At 40.3% G+C, this 23615-nt stretch overlaps 2 protein-coding genes across 7 annotated transcripts in view; one reads left to right on the plus strand and one right to left on the minus strand.

Moving 5' to 3' along the window:
• The first annotated feature begins 130 nt into the window (after positions 1–130).
• Positions 131–11279, plus strand: LOC136432247 (ankyrin repeat domain-containing protein 49-like). Of its 2 annotated transcripts, none has more exons than XM_066423335.1 (2): positions 131–228; positions 5816–11279. In XM_066423335.1, exon 2 carries the CDS (start codon positions 5897–5899, stop codon positions 6863–6865), a length of 969 nt encoding a protein of 322 aa, XP_066279432.1. In that variant the 5' UTR covers positions 131–228; positions 5816–5896; the 3' UTR covers positions 6866–11279. The 2 variants fall into 2 exon arrangements, with proteins under 2 accessions (XP_066279432.1, XP_066279433.1); XM_066423336.1 differs by having other exon boundaries at positions 144–228; positions 5819–11279.
• A 6061-nt stretch (positions 11280–17340) lies between these two features.
• Positions 17341–23615, minus strand: part of LOC136432251 (WD repeat-containing and planar cell polarity effector protein fritz homolog) — a 36032-nt gene continuing 29757 nt past the window's right edge. For 4 of the 5 annotated variants that reach the window (XM_066423339.1, XM_066423344.1, XM_066423341.1 and 1 more), the window contains 5 exons: positions 23237–23333; positions 22802–22905; positions 22332–22414; positions 20266–20381; positions 17341–19879 (listed from right to left, as the gene is read on the minus strand). In XM_066423339.1, the coding sequence (XP_066279436.1) occupies positions 19803–19879; positions 20266–20381; positions 22332–22414; positions 22802–22905; positions 23237–23333 (477 nt within the window). In that variant the 3' untranslated portion in view covers positions 17341–19802. The remainder of the gene's footprint in view (positions 19880–20265; positions 20382–22331; positions 22415–22801; positions 22906–23236; positions 23334–23615) is intronic. The other variant, XM_066423340.1, reaches the window with a different exon arrangement.

A 23615-nucleotide genomic window follows, 5' to 3' on the forward strand; every position in this document is an offset into this window, starting at 1 on the left:
TTATAGAAATTGAACACTAAACTGAATCTAGATAACATAATGTTTATAATAAAGTTAAGTTTAAATGTTAGTTTATGAGGTTTGTTGTGGGAATTGAATCATTTTGATAGCAGGGCTCACATAAAGTTTACAGAAGCCACCTGTTTTTCTGTGGGACCAAAGTAAGGTCGAGAACATTTCATTTTTCTTCGTCTTTGACAAAAACTACTGATCGAGGGAAATTAAGAGGTAAGTTTGGTAGGCCATTTGCATTTGCTTTTGATAATTTTCTGTGTTGGAATGGAAAAACACTATCGTCACGTATTATAAACATAGATTCATGAATGTTGTGGGAGATCGAGGTGGATGGGTCTATGCAAGGACACTATATAATGTCCTTGGTCTATGCGATCTCTGAGGCAGAACATGAATAAGCCCATTCGCGGTTCTGACTAGCATGTGCAGTGTCAAAGCAAGGAGGTTTTATATAGAAGGAGAGCGGACGGGCAAAGTCTCTATTGTACTATGCGTGATAACGGGTGTGAAAAGTCAATGTCGCGTCAAGGTGCGAATTACCCCAGGCCGAACGCTTGGCGAATTTGCTTTGTTTTCAACTGTGGAACAACTTTGATATTTTTTTCAGTGACTTTTGATCAGGACTTTGAAACATTTGGGTTACAAGAATACAACGTGGAAAATGATCTCTCTAACGGCGAGAATCAAAGCACTGCGGCAACCAACGCTGCCGCCGACAGCCATAAACAAAACTGCCGGATGGCTTGAAAAACACAAGTCGTAGAGAACAGTATTTTTTATTTTGTATATACGGTATGCCGACTGAGGAGAAATTACAAACTTAGCTTGACTTGGCTCGCATTACCATGGAGCCCAGACTATAGCTAGTACCGGGTCGTTAGCGATTTCCTTGCGGCGGCCCAAGAACAGTCAGTCCGCCCGGTCTTAATCAACGCTCCGGCTAGAACTCCCCCGACGACGGCATCGGCGGGCTTGGAGCTTTCGGTTGCCAAAGGGATTGGGGGGAAGGAACCGGCTAAAGAAACCAGCTAAAAGGCCGATAAACAGTCTGAATCCCAGGGTGGGCTCGCATATACCTTCTTCTGTAAACATGTCAATCGGGAGCCGAAATAAATCGGCCTAAAAGTCTCCTAAGGAAACACATAGCTGTCCAAAACATGACCGAAGAATCCATGGATACGAACCAAGGACCTCCATGCACGAACGGGCACGAAAATCATACAAAAAGTCACTCCCAGGTGCCGGAAAATCTACCCAGGTTCCGTTGACCAAAACTACAAATTTGGAACGAGGACCCCTTCAGCTACTCAGAAAAAACAGAAACTTACCAAAGAAAAATGATACAAATTTTTTGTGGCAACATGAAATATAGGTATGAATCTATATTTCTGACGCTAAAAAACAGAGACTTGTCAACAAAAATGACCAAAAACTCGCCCTAGTTTGTCGCACGGCAAAAATTCAAGTATCCAGATGACCGCCATTTTGTCCTCGATCGAATGATGACATCAGCCGAACCCTACCGGGTGTTCCAAATAAGGAAATCGTCGGAAACCCGAGGCATCTCGGCTGCCGGTCGGCTCAAGCTCGGCACGTGTGACGTCATGCCGAAGCTCCTTTGAATGAAAACCGCGATTCACGCATCGGTTCAAAGACGGCGCCGCGCCAGCTATACACAATGGGTCGCAGCGGGGTGAAACAATAGGACCCAGCGGGGCGCTAGCTCGTCCGCTCTCCTTCTATATAAAACCTCCTTGGTCAAAGGTAAACAAAACCCGTTGGGGCGTTGTTATGCAAATCTAGACAATGTGGAGACAAGAACTGTTTACAAGCCAGGGCCTTCACCTTTGACACTGCACATGCGTAGTCGGAACCGATTGGTAACAGGACAACTCTGACGCGTCACAAGCCATGCCCGTCACGTTCTCTGCTTTCCCAGGCAAAGAACGTGACACAGCCCGACCGTCACAGACTGTGCCCGGAAGTGCTGTCAATCACTGTGACTGACGGGGCAGTGATGCCCTTGTTCTATATAAGGCAGCGTGTTTTTGTTTACCGCAGCTCCCCCACCCCCCGTCATCTTTGTTTTTTGGGGCGCTGAGGTAAGGAGGAACAGCGTAATTCTCGCTCTGTAAAATAATTGAATAACTTAGACATAGTGTGAATTGAAGTGGCATAAAAAGACAGTGTCTATAACATATGCTAAAAAACAAACAATTTGTAAGACTAAATATATTCTATCCAGGGAAACCAGGTCTAGACTAGGATCGGGCCACTTGCCGGTTACTTCGACGTCCCGAGGCAGTCAGCTCGCCCGATCTAATTCAATGCTACGGGAGGTTGTAGCCCCGGGCACTGTCACAATCCGTGCCTGGGCACAGTTTGTGACAGTGCCCGAGTGTCACAAACCGTGCCTGGGGCAAAAGCACGGTTTGTGACACTCGCGCACTGTCACGAACCATGCCTCAGGACACAGTCGTGAATGGCACGGTTCGGGACAAATTTCTGTTGTAGAAATTCGTGATAAGACGTCCGTCTGTTTGTGCCACATCAACTCTAAGTCCAAATCATCCAAGACAAGCGCGAAATGTATTTCTATGAGCGAGAATTACGCTGATTCTTTCTCATCCCAGCGCCCCGAAAAAAACAAAGATGGCGGGCTGCAGGGAAAAAACGCGTTGGGCAGACTCCTCCCCCTCAAAACACTAAGCTCTGCCCCAAAGCACAGTACCGGTATGGGATAAGACCCCCTGTGTGTCACAAACTGTGCTCGGTTGGGCACCATTCGTGACGGTGTCCGAGTGTCACAAACCGTGCTTTTGTCCCAGACACGGTTTGTGACACGCGGGCACTGTCACAAACCGTGCCTAGGCACCAAACGTGAAAAAGCACCAAACGTGACGCGACAAACTCCCCCAAGGATTCATGAACCAAGTTTTGGGGCGAGTTGGTAGTAAATACTAGTGGTTGGGGCGAGTTGGACTTGGGGCGAGTCGACTGGGAGTCTAATATTATGGTCTCCTACCGCAATTCGGCTGTGTCATTTGTTTTAATGCAGAATTACGTAACTTTTATGGCCCCAAATCCAAGAAAGAAACAGTTTTTTGGGGGATGTTTTGCTTTCTGTGAGCACCCTTGTTCGTTAGGCCACACCAATTTTTTTGTTGGTTCTCGGAATAGCCTCTCCTGTTTTTGGCGATGCTTCAGGCGCGAGCCAAACAGTTGTATTATGTATTTAGTTCCAAAGAATTCCATAAATCCCAGCTATGCCGGGTTGGCATGGGAGGTCAGATAAGATCTCCCCGGAGGATCAGCCTCTTCCTGTGATTGGGACTCCCGCAGGGTTTGGCATATTAGATATTGCCTCGGGCTGTGCTGTGACAAGAAATTCCACCTCTTTGGTACAAGAGAAGAACTCCTTTTTTTTCTTTTTTGGGTTTAGGGAAAGTCAATATTGCACTGTGGGGAAAGTACCGTATATAGATTTGTATTCCTGATCGCCACGTTGTTTCCGTGTGTGAGGCAGCCCGTTTCCTTGACTGCTCATCTGGCTTTAGAAATTTAGTACTTAGGACCAACCACTAATGCTCTCTCTCTGCTAGAGCATTTCTCAGAATAAAACTCGGGGAATTAGCCTGTCTGAAGGATTGTTTGAATCAAGGATTTGAAATCATCAATAAATTAGTGGAAAAGTCAAAATGCCAAATGTCTCTTGGCTGTCCAACAATAAGTAAACACATTTGAACCATTATGGCATTTGCCACACGGCTTGGCACCTTATACATGTAATTAGTTGCAATGTGTCAAAACATAGCTTAAAAATGTTAATAATTATTTGAACACCACTTATATAGGTGCACTTTAGACCTCAGCATTTTACAGTCGTGCAATCATTGTCGTGGGCGACGTCGCCGGCGACGGTATTTTTTGGCCGTCTAAAGACGATCAAAACAATCGTGCGACGGCAATAAACGGGGAATCCTCGAATTGTCGTGCAACCACCTCGGATCCAGTCGCACGACGTTCAGCTGTAAAACTCAGTAGCCACCAAAATAGATTATAAAGGCCTGCACATACCTAAAAAGTGTGGCCACACTCTATCATAAGTTATAATTTTTCACTTATTAAAACTATTTCTCAATATCAACCCATATATTACATGGCAAAAGGTAGTTTTGTTACTGAAAAAAGTGAAATTATAGTACATGTATATATGGCCTCCGTCGGTCAGTATTGACCATGGTAAAGTCCTAATTCACAACAGCCCTACAGCATCGACTATGAGTATGACTAAACAGCCCTATACGAGAATGGTAGTCTCTGCCACATAAATCACATCTGTAAGCTGACTCAGTTCTGTTGCAAAGCTCTTTTCTGCGGATCCGCTTTTCTTCTGCACTGTGCATCAGTCTAGCATCTCCTGATTTAAGCTGTCTGGACAGTGTGCATCTCCACCTGGAACGGTCACTCGCAAGGTCCTCCCAGTGCTCCGTATTAATATTAACATTAGTACATGTACTAGATCAAAGTAAACCCTTATATCTTCACCCCAGACTATTTGCAAATAATCTAATTTTTTTTTTTTTTCCGCCCTTTTCTGAAAAAATCTGTGAATCAACAAATGAAATTGGTGTGGCCTTAGACACTGAAAAAAATGTCACGATAATCCGACCCGGCGAACAAAATTTATGGAATTAATGCACGTCTGACAATCGCTCGGATGCCGAAACTTTCCTACCTTATCCTGGCAGTAATACACAAGCTTTCATCTCAAATCATTTTTATATCAAGTGGAGTTGATAAAAGGCAATTTATGATCGACCTAAACGCACGCTTTTGGGCCAAATTATTTTCTTAGACCGGATTACTTAAGACTGCACACTCGCAGTAAAACAGGCATGAGACCTTATATATTTATACTGTGACAGGGATATAATTACTTTTTTTTGGTTACTTGCAAAATTGCAAGTTGGCAAAAAATTTACTTGCAATTTGAAAAATTAACTATCTTGCAATATTATAGTTGGTATGTAACTGCTTTTGCTCTACATACATACTCAGCCTGACATAGCAACTTATAGAGCATTATTAGAAGACTATAAACAATTTCCATGCATGTACATTGTACTGTAATTTGGAAAATATGCAATGCAAAATTATATACTGTATAATACAGTCAGTAGTGAACACAAAAGCTCAGTAGTAAACACAAAAAAGTATAGTATTACAATATGTACAACTTTTTAAAAAGATTGAAAAAAAATTCAACTTTAATAGCAGAATTTCTAATGTAGTAGCAACAATAACAAAATTACCGAAGTTTTCCCCTACAAGTAATTATAAGCTCTAGTGACTGAAACATGGTGCTTGAATCATTTACCAGCCTTATGACCACCAGAGGCATTGTGAAAATTTCTAGAGGTCAGCATGTTATTTACATGTACGTTGGCCATTTTGATTTTCTGACGATGTTTGTTTTCATCCTTTTCCAGTGCTAACTACAGCAAAAAAAAATCCTGATCTATGAAAGTTTTTAGATGATTTAGAACAAAAAAGCATTGATTTCTGTGTTTCAATCGAAAATTTACTGTATTGTATGGGATGATTGTGTGTCAGTGTGTAACAGGAGCGCAGCTTGTTCCCAGGCATTCATGGAATACAAACTTGTATTTTTCAACTTGCAAAATTGCAAGTTCATATCATTTTTACTTGCAAATCTTGAAAATCACATGCATATTGCAACTTGCTTCATTGTATTTTGAACCCTGCTGTAATGTGTTGCACATTGTTTATTTTTCAGAAGGTCCTGTGATGCCAATCATGATCAACATACTGGTTCATAACATAGCATCACACAAAGGTATGGACAGGATTAGTTAAGATGAGTGAGGAAGAGTCTCCTCCTCTTGTAGAGGTAGGAATGCTAGCAAAGGCAGCTGTATCCATAACTCAGCCAGACTCTAACTGCTCTGATGAAGAAGATGCCGATCACATCTGTAAGAAGAGCCGCGTCAAAACATACCAGGAGGACCCAGAGGAAGGGTACGAGCCCGATATATCTAGTGGAGATGACATGGACGAATTGGACGAGCAGGAACAAGGACAGTCTGCAGGCTTTTCCACGCCGTTGGAAAAGCTCCCATGTTCTGTCCCGGAAAACAAGTGGAAGAGCGTGTGGGCTTCATCCAGCAGCGAGGATTCGGACGACAGTACGGGCGGGGATGATGGAGACTTGGAACACCTACGCAAGAGAGTGATTCGTGAATCGGAGGCGAGGAACTATGATGTTGTAGCGCAGCTGCTGGACTCTGAACCAAAGCTGTTAACGGCAGCGGACAGTGACGGGTACATACTGCTCCATAAAGCCGCATACCTGGGCGACATGACACTTGTAAAGGAGATCTTGGAGAGGGGGGCAGATATCAAAGCTAAGACCCACGACGGCTGGCAGCCCCTGCATTCAGCATGCCGCTGGAATCATGTGGACGTGGCATCCCTGCTTCTTCAGGCGGGGGCAGACGTTAATGCCACAAGTAGTGGTGGGAATACACCCCTACATGTGGCAGCCAGTAACGCAAATGCCAAGCAGGCCCTTGTCCTACTGCTCAGTAACAGGTACATCGATCCAAACATTCTTAATGACTCCTCGGAGAGCGCGTTTGATCTCGCTCGACGGTCTGGGCCGCACTACCACTTGTTTGAAATGGTGGAGGACAGTCTGGATGTGGATGGTAGAGGGATGAGTTTCACACACTTTAGTGAAGCAATGGGGATTGAGAGTGTCGGGGAAAGTGACCGAAAACTGGCAGGCAGGAATGGCATTACATCTAAGACAGATGAATCCACATAAGGAGAGTGGTTTACACAATAATGAATGATACCATCCAAATGCAGGTGAATGGGTAATTTGAGGACTGAGAAAATCTGGCCTATGTGGACATGTGGGTAGTCACTATAGACAGGATTCTTATAGTTATAATGTGTGAATGAGAAAAATTATCTTACGGCCAGCAGAAAGTGTACATAGGCCAGGGTGCATATGCACTTTAATTTGTGCATTGGAAATTGGAGCTGTGCACCTAAATTTCTGTGCTGAGCAACTTGGTATCTCTTACATGCAGAAATCCTTATTATCATAATATCAATTGTCATTGCATACCACACCTTTAACTTTTGCAAAGAAACCAAATTTTCTGCTATAGAAACCATTGTCAAACTTCATAAGAAAAATATATACCTCTTTACCCACTCGTTCTCATTTAAATGTACTCATTTTGTAATCTCCGTTACCGTTAGAAGTAAGACGTTCTTGGCATTAAGATATGCCACATATAAGGTACCAAACTGCCGTTTTTAAAAGCTAGAAAAGTTTTAAGTCGTCATAAAAACTACAGTTTGACATCTTATATGTGGCATACCCTAATGCCAGGAACGTCTTATTTCAATCGGTAACGGAGATTACAAAATGTGTACATTTAAATGAGAATGAGCGTACCAGGTGAATGATTTTTCTTTACAAGCACATGGACCATTCCTGATTCAAAATTCAATCGTTATACTATAGTATAAAGAGAGTCTAAAAGGCTTAACAGATTATGATGTGGGGGTACTTTAACCAGTTTAGCATTTGAAGGACTAAATACTGCTTGTTTCTAGGCAATATTACACCGATTTACAAACAAGAGAATATGTTTTAAAACTTCTAACAACACCGAGTACAACTGAAATTGTGGGGTCAATTTGGCATTCTTTTTTCCCTTTCCAAAGCTGAAAGTTCCCAATAGGCTGTATGGATTACATGGTAGCTTTGCATTTCAGTCAATTTACATGCTGTTCCAAGGTCTTGTACATGTATGAGGAAAAACAAAGCAATGTGTGTGGGGAACACGTGTACATGTGTATGTATTTTATGTCCTCGACCAGAGAAACATGTTCCTCTTGATCTGTCATTTCAAGAAACCAGTGCTGTACTTTGCAGTAACTGTAATCTGCAATCATTCTACTGTAGTTTTCTTTTGCTTTCTCCATGTTTGTTCTGAGAAATTGGAGACACAACTTATCAAATTGCAATTGGTGTAGCATATCACAGTTGGCATGTTGTGCTAATGAGGACCTCATTTGTATAACTTATCTTTACCTTTAATAGGTAAATGCTACAAACATCATATTGTACATCGCATTCCATTATAATATAATCCTCAACTAACCACCAGGTCCTGTAAATAATCATCTTCATTTACGCGAAAATGGCAGCTTTTTGAAAAGCACTTGTTTTTGTTGCTTCTCCCAATAGCCTCTCCTGTTTTTTCCCATTTTGAAAAAAAAAAAATTGGGTCGCTATTCCCATTCACAAATTTTTACTAACGATTTTACTGTTTGTTCAGTTGTAAAACTCAATAGCCACCAAAATAGATTATAGTATAAAGGCCTGCACATACCTGAAAAGTGTGGTCACATTTCATTATAAGTTATAATTTTTCATTTATTAAAACTATTTCTCAATATCAATTCATATATTACATGGAAGAAGGTAATTTTATAACTGAAATTATAGTACTAAATCAAAGAAAGGGGTTCATTGCATAAAATGAGCCATACAAAGCTGAAACTTGAAACGTCCTCTTATTCTTTGTGACTATTTGCAAAAAAATTTCTTTTTTTTTCCTGTTGCTAGAATTTTTTTCTGAAAAAATCTGAGAATCAACAAATAAAATTGATGTTGCCTAATAGTTGGTTTTAGGAGTATCAGGACCAAGTGCTGTTAAAGAAATTCAATTTACATGTTACAGCATGTGTAAAAAAAAATCAAGCAGAGAGTTATGAAAACAATATTTTATCTCACATGTAGATTTAGATGGAAGGTACATAAACCTGTACTACCTCCTATATTGTGTATCCACAAATATAAGTCAGCTGACATTCCTATTTAATAATATCTTACGGGAAGGCCGAATGTTTGGTATAAAATTTGATCTATTTGTAATTGGATAGGAGTGTCAAATAAAGCCAATAGTGTATTCCCAGGTAATGTTATAGCCACCATAAGAGTCAGTCCTATGGATTTGCATACTATATTGTATAGATTTGAATGTATATTAGGGGTGGGTTGACCGTTACAGAAAATTCAGGTCCAGGTCCGGACCTGATAATTGCATCACAGTTGAACTACATCATATTTATTCATTTATTACCTTCGCGACGAATGGTTTCGTCGAGAAGGTTATGCGACGGTGCTTGTCTGTGTGTCTGTTAGTGAACAGAATAAGTCGAGAACGCCTGGATGGTTTGTTGTCGTAGTTGGTGTGTCGGTGTGTATGTGGCAAATCTCAAGATGATTAGATTTTGGGCGAAGTGTTTTGCATAATTAACGAGAAAAGTGTAAAAATGTGTTCAATTGTATGCTTTACTATGCGTTCTGGTTGCGACGGGGATATTGATACGGGTAGATTGGGGGCAAAGTTGGTCATGAGGGGTCATGAGGGGTCATGAGGCAGGCAGGAAACGTCAGTTACATGTACTGCAGCTGCCAGGGACAAATTGGCTATCAGCCAGCTGTAGGGCAGATACAAGAGATAGGCTTGCCCATGCAGTAATGCTTTAAAGCACTAAAACAAGGGCTCAGAAAAGGATTCACCTTAATTGCAAGCCCCAAAAATTCTTATGCACCAGAAAGCCACATCTGTCTACTTTAGAATCATGCAAAGAAAATAGACAGTTGACCAGCTCGTTCTCTCGTAACAGCTGACAGACGAAAACAATCGTCAACTTTGACCTACTCCCAGCCTGGAAGAGTCCACTCGGAGCATGTGAAACCAAACCACAAAGATATCTCCTTACACCAATTAAAAGACTGAAACATACAAATTTTGACCAAAGTTGGATATACACGGCCTTATATGAGTAAGAACAGTCATTAATGCAGTGCCACAGCATGGGAATACCGAGCATGTCTGTGTGTCTGTTAGTGAACACGATAAGTCGAGAATTCTTGGAAGGATTGTCTTGGTATTTGGTATGTTGGTAGGTCTCGATGAAACCTGAAAATGATTAGATTTTGGGCCCCCTATCGGCTTGTTACGGTACTGCAGCGGAACTTCATGTTATGATATCTCGTGTTGTGGACATGCTATGGAACTGATTTTTAAGTGGTAGATAGCTCGTTGGGCAGAGAGTAAGTGGTATAGGCTTGGGCCCCCTAGCAACTTTTTTGGAACTGCAGGGGTAGGTTTTGCTTCAGACTTTGAAAGGGAATAACTCAAGAAGGGCTTGATGGAAGGTCATGATTTTTTGCATGTACATAGCTTGAGCGATGATGTACATGATTGGATACTTATTATGCAAATCAGTAACTAATTTGCATAATTAATGAGGAAAGTTTATACATTCATCAATTTCCATGATAGGACTCGCAAACATGTGACATATGTAACTGAGGAAGAGAGAAATATTAATAGATATCAGCTATGCAAATGAGAACCTCATTTACATAATCAATGAGAAAATAATATAACTCGAGATGGGCTTGATGGATGGTCATGATTTTTGGTATGTAGATAGCTTATGTGATGCTTTGTATGATTGGATGATAATTATGCAAATCAGATTATAATTAATGAGGCAATTTTAAAAACCTGCTGTGTTCCATGATATGACTATTCAAATATGTGACATTTGTAACTGAGGAAGAGAGGAATGTCAATAGATAGAAATTATGCAAATGTAGGCCTAATTTGCATAATTCATGAGAAACTACTATCATTCCATACTAGTAAATAACGGCAATTTCATACTTGTTGCATTTAGAAGTTGTGTGAATGTGAACACCATTGAATCAAATTATGCTAATAAGGAGCTTATTTGCATTATTGATGAAAAATGTTAGCATAACCTTCTTTGTTAAGCTCATAATCATAACAAGGAGGTTTGGACAACTTATGTTATTTGGGTGAGGAGGATCAACTGGTATGATTTTTGATTGATGAAAAACACTCCTAATACGTCAGTCATAAAGGTCAAAATCATTTCGCGAAGGTATGAGGTCGTAGAACTCTTGTTGTCAAATGCTACAAGACATTACACTGAGTCTCGAGGCAGCGTATCTGATATTGGAGGGTCGACAGTTATCTTGATCTTGATTGGGTACTGGGCAATACCTCTCTTGTTATGGACAGATACATACTTTTGGCAAAGGAAATTTACACAACACTACTATAGCTTGAATTCAATGCTACAATCAATTATTAAAAATTAGCCTTACAATCCAATTTAACATCGTTGAGTCATTTGATCAAATGCATAAATACATTACATTTACATAAGATAAAATAGATAGTAAGTCCATTTTGAGGTCAGAGGTCATTTAGAGAAAGGGTGAACTATTTATGTCTAAGATGTTATCAGAGTCCACAAACTACCTCATAAAAGTTATTTAGAAAGTTAGGCCAGGAGGAACAGCTGGAAGTGCCTAGAATCGTTTTTTTTTAATAGAAAGTAAGTGTGAAAGGTGTCAGAAAGACTTGTTTAAAGTAATATTGTCTGGAGACCTTTGGAGGAGGATGTTCGTGGAGAGGGGTCGTTCCACGAGGCGATACACTGTTGTGGCAAGTGATTGTCATGCCACTGCGTGCAGGGAGCAGTGAAGGAGGAAGTGTGCAACTGTCTCGGATGCCGCACCACAGGTACATCTCTGGGAGGTAAGGTTGAGCTTGGCCAACGTGGAGTTAAGCTGACACCAGCCAAGATGGATTTTAGTGGTAAGAATGTTGCTGCGGCGATCACCTGGCCTACGGTACTTCTGATGATGACGAGCTGACAACATCTAGTCTCTACACTTCTGTATGAAGAGGTTGAAGGATGCGACTTCCTCGACTTCCTTCGGAAGGCCATTCCACAGACGTATAATATACGGGACGAAGCTGTTTTTGTACGTATTTGTTCGGGAATGAGGAACATGCAGGTGTGTGTCGTTCCGTAGGCAGAGATTCAGTTGTCTCTAGTAGTGGGAATTAACAGCTGGAGATGGGATGGGACAGAACCTGATAGTGTAGTTTGTACATGATCAGTAATCAGCTACTACATGTATAATTGTATTATCATATACGAGGGTCTGCATGGGGGGGTCCTGGCAACGCTTAACGGTAAATTCAGGCCAGCCGATAACGCTTAACGGTAAATTCAGGCCGGCCGATAACGCTTAACGGTAAATTCAGCATTTTTAGAACATGAGACACCCCTGAAGACGACGTTTTTTTGCCACTAGTCGTCCTTATCTTGTGGCAAGAGACCTATTACGCTATGCCATTCTCGCACGCCTGCTCCGAACCCTTTAGATTCGGCGGCGACAGGAAATTTCATGATCACAATGACGAGCGCCAAAGGCGCGACGAAAATTTTGAAATCTTGACCCTCTGAAACGCTATTTCCTGCATTCTGAAGGGGGGATTTTGCTGAAGAGTAAGCTAAGTTTTATGACATCTCTATTTGAAAAAAAATACAGAAGAGTTTCTGGTTGATTTTTGAGGGGCGTAACGCCCTCCAGACCTCGCCGGAGCTGCGACATGCTCCCGGGGAAAATTCTTGACACCCTGAACCTCCATTTCTTGCATTTCGATGGGCAAATATTACTGGTAATGTAAGTTAAGTTTAGTGATATCTCTGTTTGTGAAAAAATACAGAAGAGTTTCAGCTTGAGTTTTGGGGGTCGACGCGCTCCTGACAATATTTTTCGACGGAGGCCCGGCATGCGCCCGGGGAAAATTTTAAAATCTTGAACCGCGAAACGCTTAATTTCCTGAATTTTTAGGAGAAAACTTTGCTAGTAGAGTGATAAATAGAAGTTTTTCAGCTTAAAATTCTGTGGGGGGCGCCCTACCGACATATTTTCGCCGGAGCCGTGTGCTCCCTGGAGAAAATTTTGAAATCTTGTCCCACTGAAATGCTTTTTCCTGCGTAACGAGGAATTACTCAATAACAATTAACATTGAATTCAGGATGACAAATAACGCTTAACGAGGAATTAAAACGACCAGTAACGCTTCACGAGTAATATAACGATAACGGTAAATTCAGGGCGGCCGGTAACGATTAACGGTGAATTAAAATCGCACGTAACGCTTCACGAAAAAGGGCATGCAGACCCTCATTTATTGGAGACGATGCACAAGCAACAAGCACAGGACTCTGTGAGTGCTACAATTATGTTCAAATTGTATATTGGAATGATAATAGTTATTTTCAATGCAAAAAAGAAACGATAATTAACATACAACATTTTAGTTTTGTACAAAGGGTCACTGGACGGGCCTGATCCCGAATAGCAAACAAACATTGCAACAACTACATTGTATATTGGAACAAACAACATTGCCTATACATCAACAAAATTCTGTATTAACTGAATTACTGTGTCTTCGACGTCTACTAAATTTCCATTTCATTGACAGTACCAAACATATGTTAGAGCTTAATTATCACCTGCGTAATCAATACGAGCACTTGTCTCATCACAGCCACGCACCCGCACGAAAACAGCCTAGTCAGACACAGTTTTTCTCTCGTTGGTTCTCTACAGTACTAAACATATACTCAGAGACCCAATTTTTTAGTGTTTTGTAAAGCTTTAGTCCTCATGTATATGACAATGTGTCACTGCTTGGTACAGGTTGTACATTTTGCGGCATGAACCGTTGTGCTACGCAATAACACTTAATTCAGCACAACCATTATTGGTGTTCATTTTCTAATAGGTCCAACACTGGTCCGACGATTTTTTCCGGACCATCTTTTTACCAGTCCAGCAAGAAATACAAGTACATGATACTGGTACCCACCCCTAATGTGTATGATGTCATAAGTTACATGACTGTAATTAAACTATACAAATTCAAATTTACCTTGCAACTTGCAGTTCATCCAATATTGTGGACAATACTTATGTCATAGTCAGCTGAGTATAAAAATCCATGTTTTCTGAATCAGATTATTCTTGTCAACTTTTTACAAACAGTGGTGAGTGATGTACATGTACAAATGGACATGAAGACTTTATCAAGATACTATTTTTACAACAGTTACCAGTACTTTATATGTTCATTGTACATAATTTTATATGCTGATAAGTATATCATCATATATTTCACTCATATCACTTGTATGATATTGTACATGTGCAATGGAAAAAATCAAGACCTGAAAGATTACAAACACAATATATCCTAATCAACTCTGTATCATTGCTTACACATTTTATATATTATATGGTTTATAATACTGCATGAAATACAGTTGCAGTGGTAAAACAAAACAAGAAAGGTTTATAATACTGCATAAAATACTGGTAAAACAAAATAAGAAAAGTTAGCTTTCACTAGATTAAAGATATATTCAGAGGATACCTCCAAGAAGCACACATTTGTCTGGACAGCTTAATGTATGATTATGTTACATCAACAACATTGTTATTTCTATCAGTTCATACTCATGATGGTTGAAGGGCATGATGCACAGAGTTGGAAATCTACTTGCATGCATGCAGTGTGTCCATCCTGTTCTGTAATAGCTGCTACATATACAGTCAAACCTGTATTAGCGGTGCAAAACTACGAAAACCACGCTCTCCTTTTTCAGCACTCGGTTCCAGTGCTGAAAGTGGCTTCAGCACTGGAAAACCAGTGCTGAGTTTAGTTCAGCACTGGAAAACCAGTGCTGAGTTTAGTTCAGCACTGGAAAACCAGTGCTGAGTTTAGTTCAGCACTGGAAAACCAGTGCTGAGTGGAGTTCAGCACTGGAGAACTCGTTGTCAGCACTGGAAACCGAGTGCTGACAAATATTTCGCACTGGAAAACTACTCAGATACGTTACGGCGGTGACTTACTTGCGATTTTAAAACGTAGTATTTTTCCGGACTATTCACTGAAATTTATCCATAGCGTATATCTATGACAGATTTCAATTTCTATATTACCGGGGTAAAGTGCTCTGACTATAAATCATCGACGCGACCGACTTTTGAGTAATATTTTCCGGTGGGCCAGAGGTTAAAAGGTAACTGCAACGTCAGTGGAAGATACCATTGTTTGCGGACAAGTTACAAGACACCCGGGAACTCATTTGCCTACCTGAAATTACAAAGTTTACTTCCCTATTGAATTTCAAAATGTTGAATTTCAAAATACTGATTAGCAAACGAACCAATACTATTTTCAAAACACTTTATTTGGCATGATTACCGTGCACGTTAAATATGGCAACAAAACAAGCCTTAAACAGAACGCATGGAAACAAGCCTGAAACAGAATTACACGCATTGTTACTAGTCATTTTACGAATGAAGACCTTTATTGTACATGTTTGCCCCACTGGGCTAAGCACAGGTCACATGTTAACAAATATATACATATTCACGAGTATTACTGTACATAAACATCTAGCATGCTCTAGTATTTTCGAATTCCTCTCGCTTATTGGTAATTGTATAAATGTAGGAGGCTGTGTGATTGGTAAGAGTTGGACTATCAAAGGCTGCAAGAAACGAAAAAAATACTTGATTGAAACTACTTACATATGAATATCATGAGCTTTACAGTAGTACAAGTTGAATACAACTATGTCTACACAACGCATCGTGTACAAAATCATAAATAAACTGGTGAACGCATGTCAGACCAGAAAGAAAGAAATAAAGTTCTTTATTTGTAACACATCCCTCATACCTAACGTTATATCTATTATACACAATGAACAAAATGACAAAATTGTGTCGGAATAAAGTTGGTCATTGTTTATTCTAAATGAATCACAAAGTACGTAAGTTCAAGTGACCATGCGGCACTTTTTACGACTATTCTTCTCTCAGCACTGGTAAAAAAAAACGTTCCAGTGCTGAAAACACTTCAGCACTCGTTTTCTAGTGCTGAGTTTTTTTTAGCACTCGTTTTCCAGTGCTAGGTTTTTTTCAGCACTCGTTTTCCAGTGCTGGGGATTTTTCAGCACTCGTTTTCCAGTGCTGAATTGTCCCCGAGCACTGGTAAATCCAGTGTTGAAGGCGTGGTTTTTGTACATCAGCACTCGGTTCCAGTGCTGACAGCGGTTTCAGCACTGGCTAACCAGTGCTGAATGACCTTTGACATGACCCGTGACCTGGCACCGCCGCTCTGTCGCGCATTCAGCACTGGTAACCGAGTGCCGAACTCCATTCAGCACTGGTAACCGAGTGCCGAATTCCATTCAGCACTGGAAAAACGAGTGCTGAGAAAAGTTTCAGCACTGGAAAACGAGTGCTGAAAGAAACTCAGCACTGGAATACAGCGATTCAGCACTGGAAAACGAGTGCTGAACATTCTTCAGCACTGGAAAACGAGTGCTGAACTTTCTTCAGCACTGGAAAACCAGTGCTGAACTTTCGTCAGCACTGGAAAACCAGTGCTGAGGCCGATTCGTCCGTTGATTCAGCACTGGAATACCAGTGCGGAAGGCGTGGTTTTCGTAGACTTGCCAGTAGCGGTCACCTTTGCATAGCGGCCACCTGCCCATAGTGGTCACTTTTTGTCGGTCCCTTGGATTTTTCCCATTGACATAAGCATTAAGAATTAGGCTATAGCGGCCACCTGTCCAACGCGGTCGCGGCCAGACGATTTTCGGTCCCGCGAGTACAGTAACACTGCCGATAACGGGCAATGTGCGCCGCTGGAAGCCGCATCGCCACCACACGCCGGGTTCAAAATCTTCATTTTTTAATGCAGTTATCAAGTTTATGTGAACTCAACTTGACAGGATGATAATGATAATGATAAAGAAAACAAGAATGTTTTATCTTTGTTAGATTATCCATGGTTTGACGCGAATTGAAGTATTTCTTCACCGTGGCTTGCGTTTGTACATCGTAGCATATTTGACTATTTCTGTGCCTTTGGACTTGGCAAAAATTACGGTAGTTTTTGGAAAATACAACCCGCACATGTATCTGATGCGCTAAGTTCGCGAATTGTTTCAATGTCGGCCCAATATTTCCGTTTTCCCCGGGAATTCATCCGAAATGTGCCCAAACACGATTTTCACAATGGCGGAGCAGCATAAAGGTCATCGGAAGGCACCACTGTTGCGGAGGTATAGTGTGTTAAATTTATTTTGCTGCAAACTATCACTGAGGATAATTACTTAACCAAAAGGCTTAAACTAAATATGGATAACATTACTATGATGTAAAATTTGGGCTGTTGCAATGTTTTTAAAAGACAAAAAAGCCCTCAAAAGAGCGACCTTCCTCTCATTACCCTATTAGCATAATGGTAGAAGCCGATCATGACAAGCAAACAACAACAAGGAAAATTATCGCCACGATTTTATGTTTGAAAACGGTCGAAAACTAACAGTAAGTGGCAACTGAGCAACATATATTTTGTTCTTAACTAACTAGGTGGCATTTTGCTGCGAAGGACTTAGTTTCATATGATTAAAACTCGTTGGTGACGCGTGTCCCTGCAGCGAAGCAGTCGCGAATGATCAAGAGTAGAGTATGGCAATGCTGGTCTGTTCAGACATGAAGCTCGAGCAAGCCATGGATCTTTGAGTTGGCAGATAACGGGGGGTGCCCAACCATCGGACGTTTTTTTACGCGCTGGAACTCACGGCGCTCCATTGCTGGTTGCCAGAGAATGGTCATGTTTTAATGAATGAATTTTGAACACATTCATCTTAAGACCATACTTGGACAAGAAATGTATTTATACTGTTCATGGGCCCTTCATGCTCCGCGTTACATGCGGAAGACACTGTGAGACGTTTTCACGAATGTACCTTCTGATTTAGTGCTACGCCAGATAGTGTGCCTAACTTAGTACGCTTTGGTAATTTTGCTCTCTTCGGAAGTTGGTGATAAAGTTAGGGAAATGTAAATAAGGCTTGAAGTCTGCTATATTCTAGCTTTCTTTTGACCGGAAAATTTTGACTGTGTGCACTTCTCACGTCACGTGAGAAGGGCTATATCTAGCGCATCCCAGCTCATGTTTCCACGGGGAATAAGCTACTACGCGGCCCGACGTACGTATTGAATGAGGCCCGACTTACGAAATCATTACGAAAAAACGACACCGCTTACATCAACAATACTCCGTCTACTTATTGGGAAATATATTCGCCATCTCTGTATTCAGTTTCCTTTTCATAGACGGTACCAATCACATGTTAGAGCGTAACAAAACTGTGCGTTGAATCGTTCCTCTACCATCGCGGCCCCAAAAAATGGCGGGAAAACAACGTCGTCAGACGACAGCAATGTTGACGTTGTTTTTCTTTGGTCGGTTTTCTTCTCAACAAACACTTAAAGACCCAAATTTGTAGTGTTTTATGAAGTTATTTTTCTTATGTGTATGATAGCTGTGTGACTTATGTATCTGCTTGGCACAGGTCGTATATTTAGGCGCCGGGCCGTCTAGCTACGCAGTGACCCTCTACTTAGCGCTACCATCATTATTGTCAAAATACTACTTTTCGACAAAACAAGAAATGAATATGTACACATATGTTTTGAATGTAAATGACAATTATGTGCATGAACTTGGGTTATTTACCTTCCTTATCAGCTTAGTCATTGGACACAAACACGGCGTACTTATGCAAAATAAGATCAGTAAAAAAATCCATGCGATGTTAGGGCGCGTGCGATGTTCGGGCGCCCCCCGTTACAATAATTCTTTTTTCAAGCCCATAATAGAAGTAAAAGAACAACAAGCGAATTTCTAAAATGTGCCTTACCTATGTTAATGTTTACATGTGTACTGTACGGTGAATAAAAAAAAATGTATCTCAGTGGGTACTGAAAACATGTGTCACTCGTGGTCAATTAATCAACATTTTCTCCATAGCGGCCACCTGTCCTTAGCGGCCAGTTTTGGCTAGTCCCTTGAGTGACCGCTATAGACAGGTTTGACTGTAGTTTGTTTGTGGTCAGAAAAATAAATTCGGAAGCTATTTTAAAGGCAACCTAAGCCCCATATTAGGGCGTTGAAAGTCGTATTTTCAAAATTAATTCTTTAGTGATTTCTATCCATAGTAAGTTTATATAACACTAACCCTTTGCATATCGACCATCATGGAGCAAAAATGCGATGTCGTTGTGTGGTCGGAACTCATTGAAAATCTGAGCACTTGGAGGCCAACCAACATTTCAAATCTTCCGAACATGCGCGATTCTGACCGATAAGTCCCGAACGCTTCCGGAGAAATAATGACATGGTCATGACTCAATCTGCTCGGGCATTGTGACGTCACGCGGCCGGAAGTTACCGAAAATTGTCAACAGAAAACGGTTACGGCTGGATTCTGGGCTGATTTTTGGGTGTTACCAATAAATAAAACACTCCTTTTGCGGCTTGTTTCTGTGCTCTTTTTCAACATCATCATGCTGGGCGGGTTGCTCTTTTTAAACACACAAAGTATGAAATAATGATGCAAATGTGCTAATATGGGGAAGTTAATTTCAATTTCACCAGAATTGCTTTCCCCAGAATATTTTAAGTTTTACCCCCTGAAATCGCTTAGGACACCTTTAACATTGTATCTGACTAAGTAGGTAATATCTTAAACAAAGCAAATGATGTAGTGTAATTATATGTCATTTACCTTGCATCTTATAGCCATTATTGGTACTTAATACATATATTTACCCTGCCAATAGCCTCGGCGTTCTTAGATTGCATTTTTGCATCTTCACTTTACACCGAAAAGGCTTACCAAGCTCAATCAATTTGAGAGAAAGAGAGCAGTGAAAATTTTCTGCATTGACGAAAACTTCAGACGAGTCCAAAATGGATGACTTTAAGAGTGCTGGCTGTCTTGTCAACATCATCTTCCTCTTCATCTGAACCTCCTGTGGAAAAAAACAAGGAAGCAAACTTATGATTACTAGACGTATAATAAATTGTGCAAAATAAATCAATTTGAAGCTCAATATCACAGCTGCTACTGTTTTTCTTCTACATGGCAAAAATATCATTCCATCGATTCAGTTCCTGACCAGTTCCATGCAGGTCTGGCTGTTATGTGTACCATAATAATAAAATAAAGATTTATCAAGAACCCAAAAAGTACAGTATGCACTCTGTCCATATTGAATGGAATTAAATGAATTCTTTTCCTTTCATCATGTGTATTTGTAGCATTTTAACTTTCAAGGTACATGCATCTATGCAGTGAACGTTCTAATATGATATAGATCTGAAACAATTTGAAAAGCTTTGACCCTAATACATGTACCTTCTGCCATGTTTTCCTGAGGCCATGACGTCGGATCTTCTAAAAGTGCTGCTGTGTACATCTCAGGTGGTAATCCTCCCTCCTCCTCAGGGTAGGGGTAGTCACTTATATCAGTCCTAAACATGGACAGCACAAATGAACAAAAAATAAACTAGAGTTCCACGACCTCATACCTTCGCCAAATGATTTAAACCTTTATGACTGACGTATTTAGAAGTGTTTCTCATCAATCATAAATCATACCAGTTGATCGTCTTCAGCCAAATAACAGAAGTTGTCCAAAGTATGAGCTTATCAAAGAAGGTTATGTTAACATTTATCATCAATTATGCAAATGAGGTCCTTATTAGCATAATTTGATTCAACGATGTTCACATTCACATAACTTACAAATGCCACAAGTATGAAATTGCCATATCATTTACCAGTATGTAATTATAATAGTTTCTCATTAATTATGCAAATTACGCCTACAATTGCATATTTTCTATCTATAAGCATTCCTCTCTTCCTCAGTTACAAATGTCACATATTTGGATAGTCATATCATGGAACACAGCGGGCTCTTTAAATTGTCTCATTAGTTATGCAAATTAGAAAATCTGATTTGTATAATTATATCTAATCATACAAAGCATCACGTAAGCTATCTACATACCAAAAATCAAGACCATCCGTTGAGCCCATCTTGAGTTATAGTATTTTCTCATTAATTTTGCAAACGAGGTCTTCATTTGCATAGTTGATATCTAAAAATATTTCTCTCCTCCTCAGTTACATATGTCACAAGTTTGAGAGTCCAATTATGGAATTTGACCAATGTACAAACTTTCCTCATGTATTATGCAAATTAGATACTTATTTGCATAATAAGTATCTAATCATGTACATCATCACTCAAGCTATCTACTTACCAAAAATCATGACCATCCATCAGGCCCTTCTTGAGTTATTCCATTTCAAAGTCTGAAGCAAAACCTGCTCCTGCAGTTCCAAAAAAGCCGCTAGGGGGCCAAAACCTAGACGACTTAATCACTGTTCAAAGAGCTATCTACCACTCAAAAATCAGCACCATAGCATGTCCAGAACACGAGATATCCAAACAGGAAGTTCTGCTGCAGTACCGTAACAATCCGCTAGGGGACCCAAAATCTAATCATTTCTAAGTCTCTTCAAGACCAACCCACCTACCAAATATCAAGACAATCCATCCAAGCCTTCTCGAGTTATGCTGTTTGTTACACACAAACACACAAACGCTACCCTCTGCATAACCTTCTCGGCGAAGGTAACAAGTACAAACACATGACTTTCAGAAGTTGCACGTGTATCAGACTTCTGCTAATCACAAAAATTGAGTTCTGAGAATCAAATATACTTTGATCATGAGTGCACCACATGCAAATTAATACATGCATACCAAATTCAAATGAATGCACATCCAACATGTTTGAACATGAATATTGACAATCACATCAATGACATACACTTTTGTGGGTCCAATGACATGTCCTAGTCAGTCATTGAAATAGCAAATAGAAATGCATCAAACTCAAAGGTAACATTGTAGCATTGTCTAAACCATATGCCAAGATTGTGCTGGAGAGAAAAACAATGATGATGTGACTTTAAAACTTATCAAGGTTGTAATCACATCTAGATGCAAGAATTTGAGTTTCATCATACAATGCTATAGCCTCTACCAGGCTCCGCGGATCGCTGGGAAAATAGTAGAAATCGGCCAAATAGAGTGAATAGTATGCCAAGGGTACTCCGATATAGAGGGAAGCTCAATAGGCGAGGTTTTGGCCGATTTCTACTATTTTCCCAGCGATCCGCGGAGCCTGGTAGAGGCTAACAATGCTACAATGTAAATGATAAAACATTTTGATAGGCTACACCAAAAAACATTATTTCTTCAAGGAGTTCCACTTTGAATTTTTGGTGTGCACATGTTGGTGTTTGCTACAATATTGTAATTCCTGACAACTTTCTGCACCGTTTCTCACATCTAGATGTCTCAGCCACAGTATTGTGGTATGATAGTGAGTGTATCTGACTCTTACGCCTGGCTGATGGTATCCTGCTCTTCTGGCCTGTCTTTGTGTTTCTGCATTCTTCTCTGTGCAGGGGATAAGTACCTTCGTCCCTGGAACAAAATATTATATTCTACATCAGTCAAGGTATGCATCTGCCTTACTTTAAGATGCAGCCATATTTTGTAGAACTACGTTTTTTGTCATTACATTTGATATATGATAGGATTTCATCATAATACAACATGTATAATGAATGAGTTTGGGAATGTAAATCTGGTATAAGTTGTTTATGCGTACCCAAGAATGTTCTTCTGCTTTTTGCGTGTGGAGTAATGATGTTTTATTAACCTAGGGTAGCTTTTATTTGACAGATTCAAGTTTTCCTCCCAGCCCTGTTTTCATCTTGAACTCTTGTTAACTTTTCAATTGTCAGAGAAGCAAGAGTATAAATTGGTGAGGCTTTAGTTAAGGTAATGAAGGTCTGAAAGTCGAAATACCTCGTCCCCCACCTCTGCTCCATGACCATTCTGCAAGCTATCCAGTTGGTCTTCGCTAAACTCTTCATTAATGTCACTCTCCTCAAAGCCTTCATTAGACTGATCTGTGAGAAGAACAGAACTTTTTATTATCTCTGTCGCCAAGAAGGTGATGTTTTGGACAGCGTTCATTTGCAAGTCCTTCCTTCTGTGAACACGATAACCAAGAATGCCTGGATGGCACATACTAACATACTAACTTAAAGACATCTTGGCAAAGGTAATGAAAATATTTGCGATTATGATAGTGATGTTGCAATTTATTTCTTTCAGTTACTGATTGTAGTCAAGTGTTTTAGACAAAAACTAAGTCAACAAGATATTTAATGCAAAAGATAGCAACAAAAGTAATTATATTGTAAAAATATGGAGATTTCAAAAGATCAATATTCTGACCTGTCGTGACTGACTCCAATTCTATCTCCTCAGCTTTCTTCCTGGCTACCTCTGCCAGAGCAGTTTCTCCACTGTCTAGAGCCAAATAGTGAATATCCTACAGCACATTTGAAGGGAAAAAATGTATTGTGAAAAGCAGCTTCAAGTTGGAACTCATATTCTCCAAGCAGAGGTTTTGGTCGAGTGGGGTAGTAGTGGCCGTTTTTTTTTACGGCAGACGTAAAAAACCCGGGCCACTACTTCCCCACTCGACCAAAACCTCTGCTTGGAGAATAGGAACTCATTGTTCAGTGGAACTCGTTGCCATTATAGTATTAGTACTGTAGGAGCATCCTCATTATATAGCATTAAACAACACAGTTAGAAGTGCAAAAGTTTA

This window comes from Branchiostoma lanceolatum, chromosome 4, assembly GCF_035083965.1.
Source record: "Branchiostoma lanceolatum isolate klBraLanc5 chromosome 4, klBraLanc5.hap2, whole genome shotgun sequence".
Classification (NCBI taxonomy): Eukaryota; Metazoa; Chordata; class Leptocardii; order Amphioxiformes; family Branchiostomatidae; genus Branchiostoma; species Branchiostoma lanceolatum.

Bases quoted from the DNA above. Each gene is read 5' to 3' on its own strand.
- LOC136432247 (XM_066423335.1), top strand. From the start codon at position 5,897: ATGAGTGAGGAAGAGTCTCCTCCTCTTGTAGAGGTAGGAATGCTAGCA.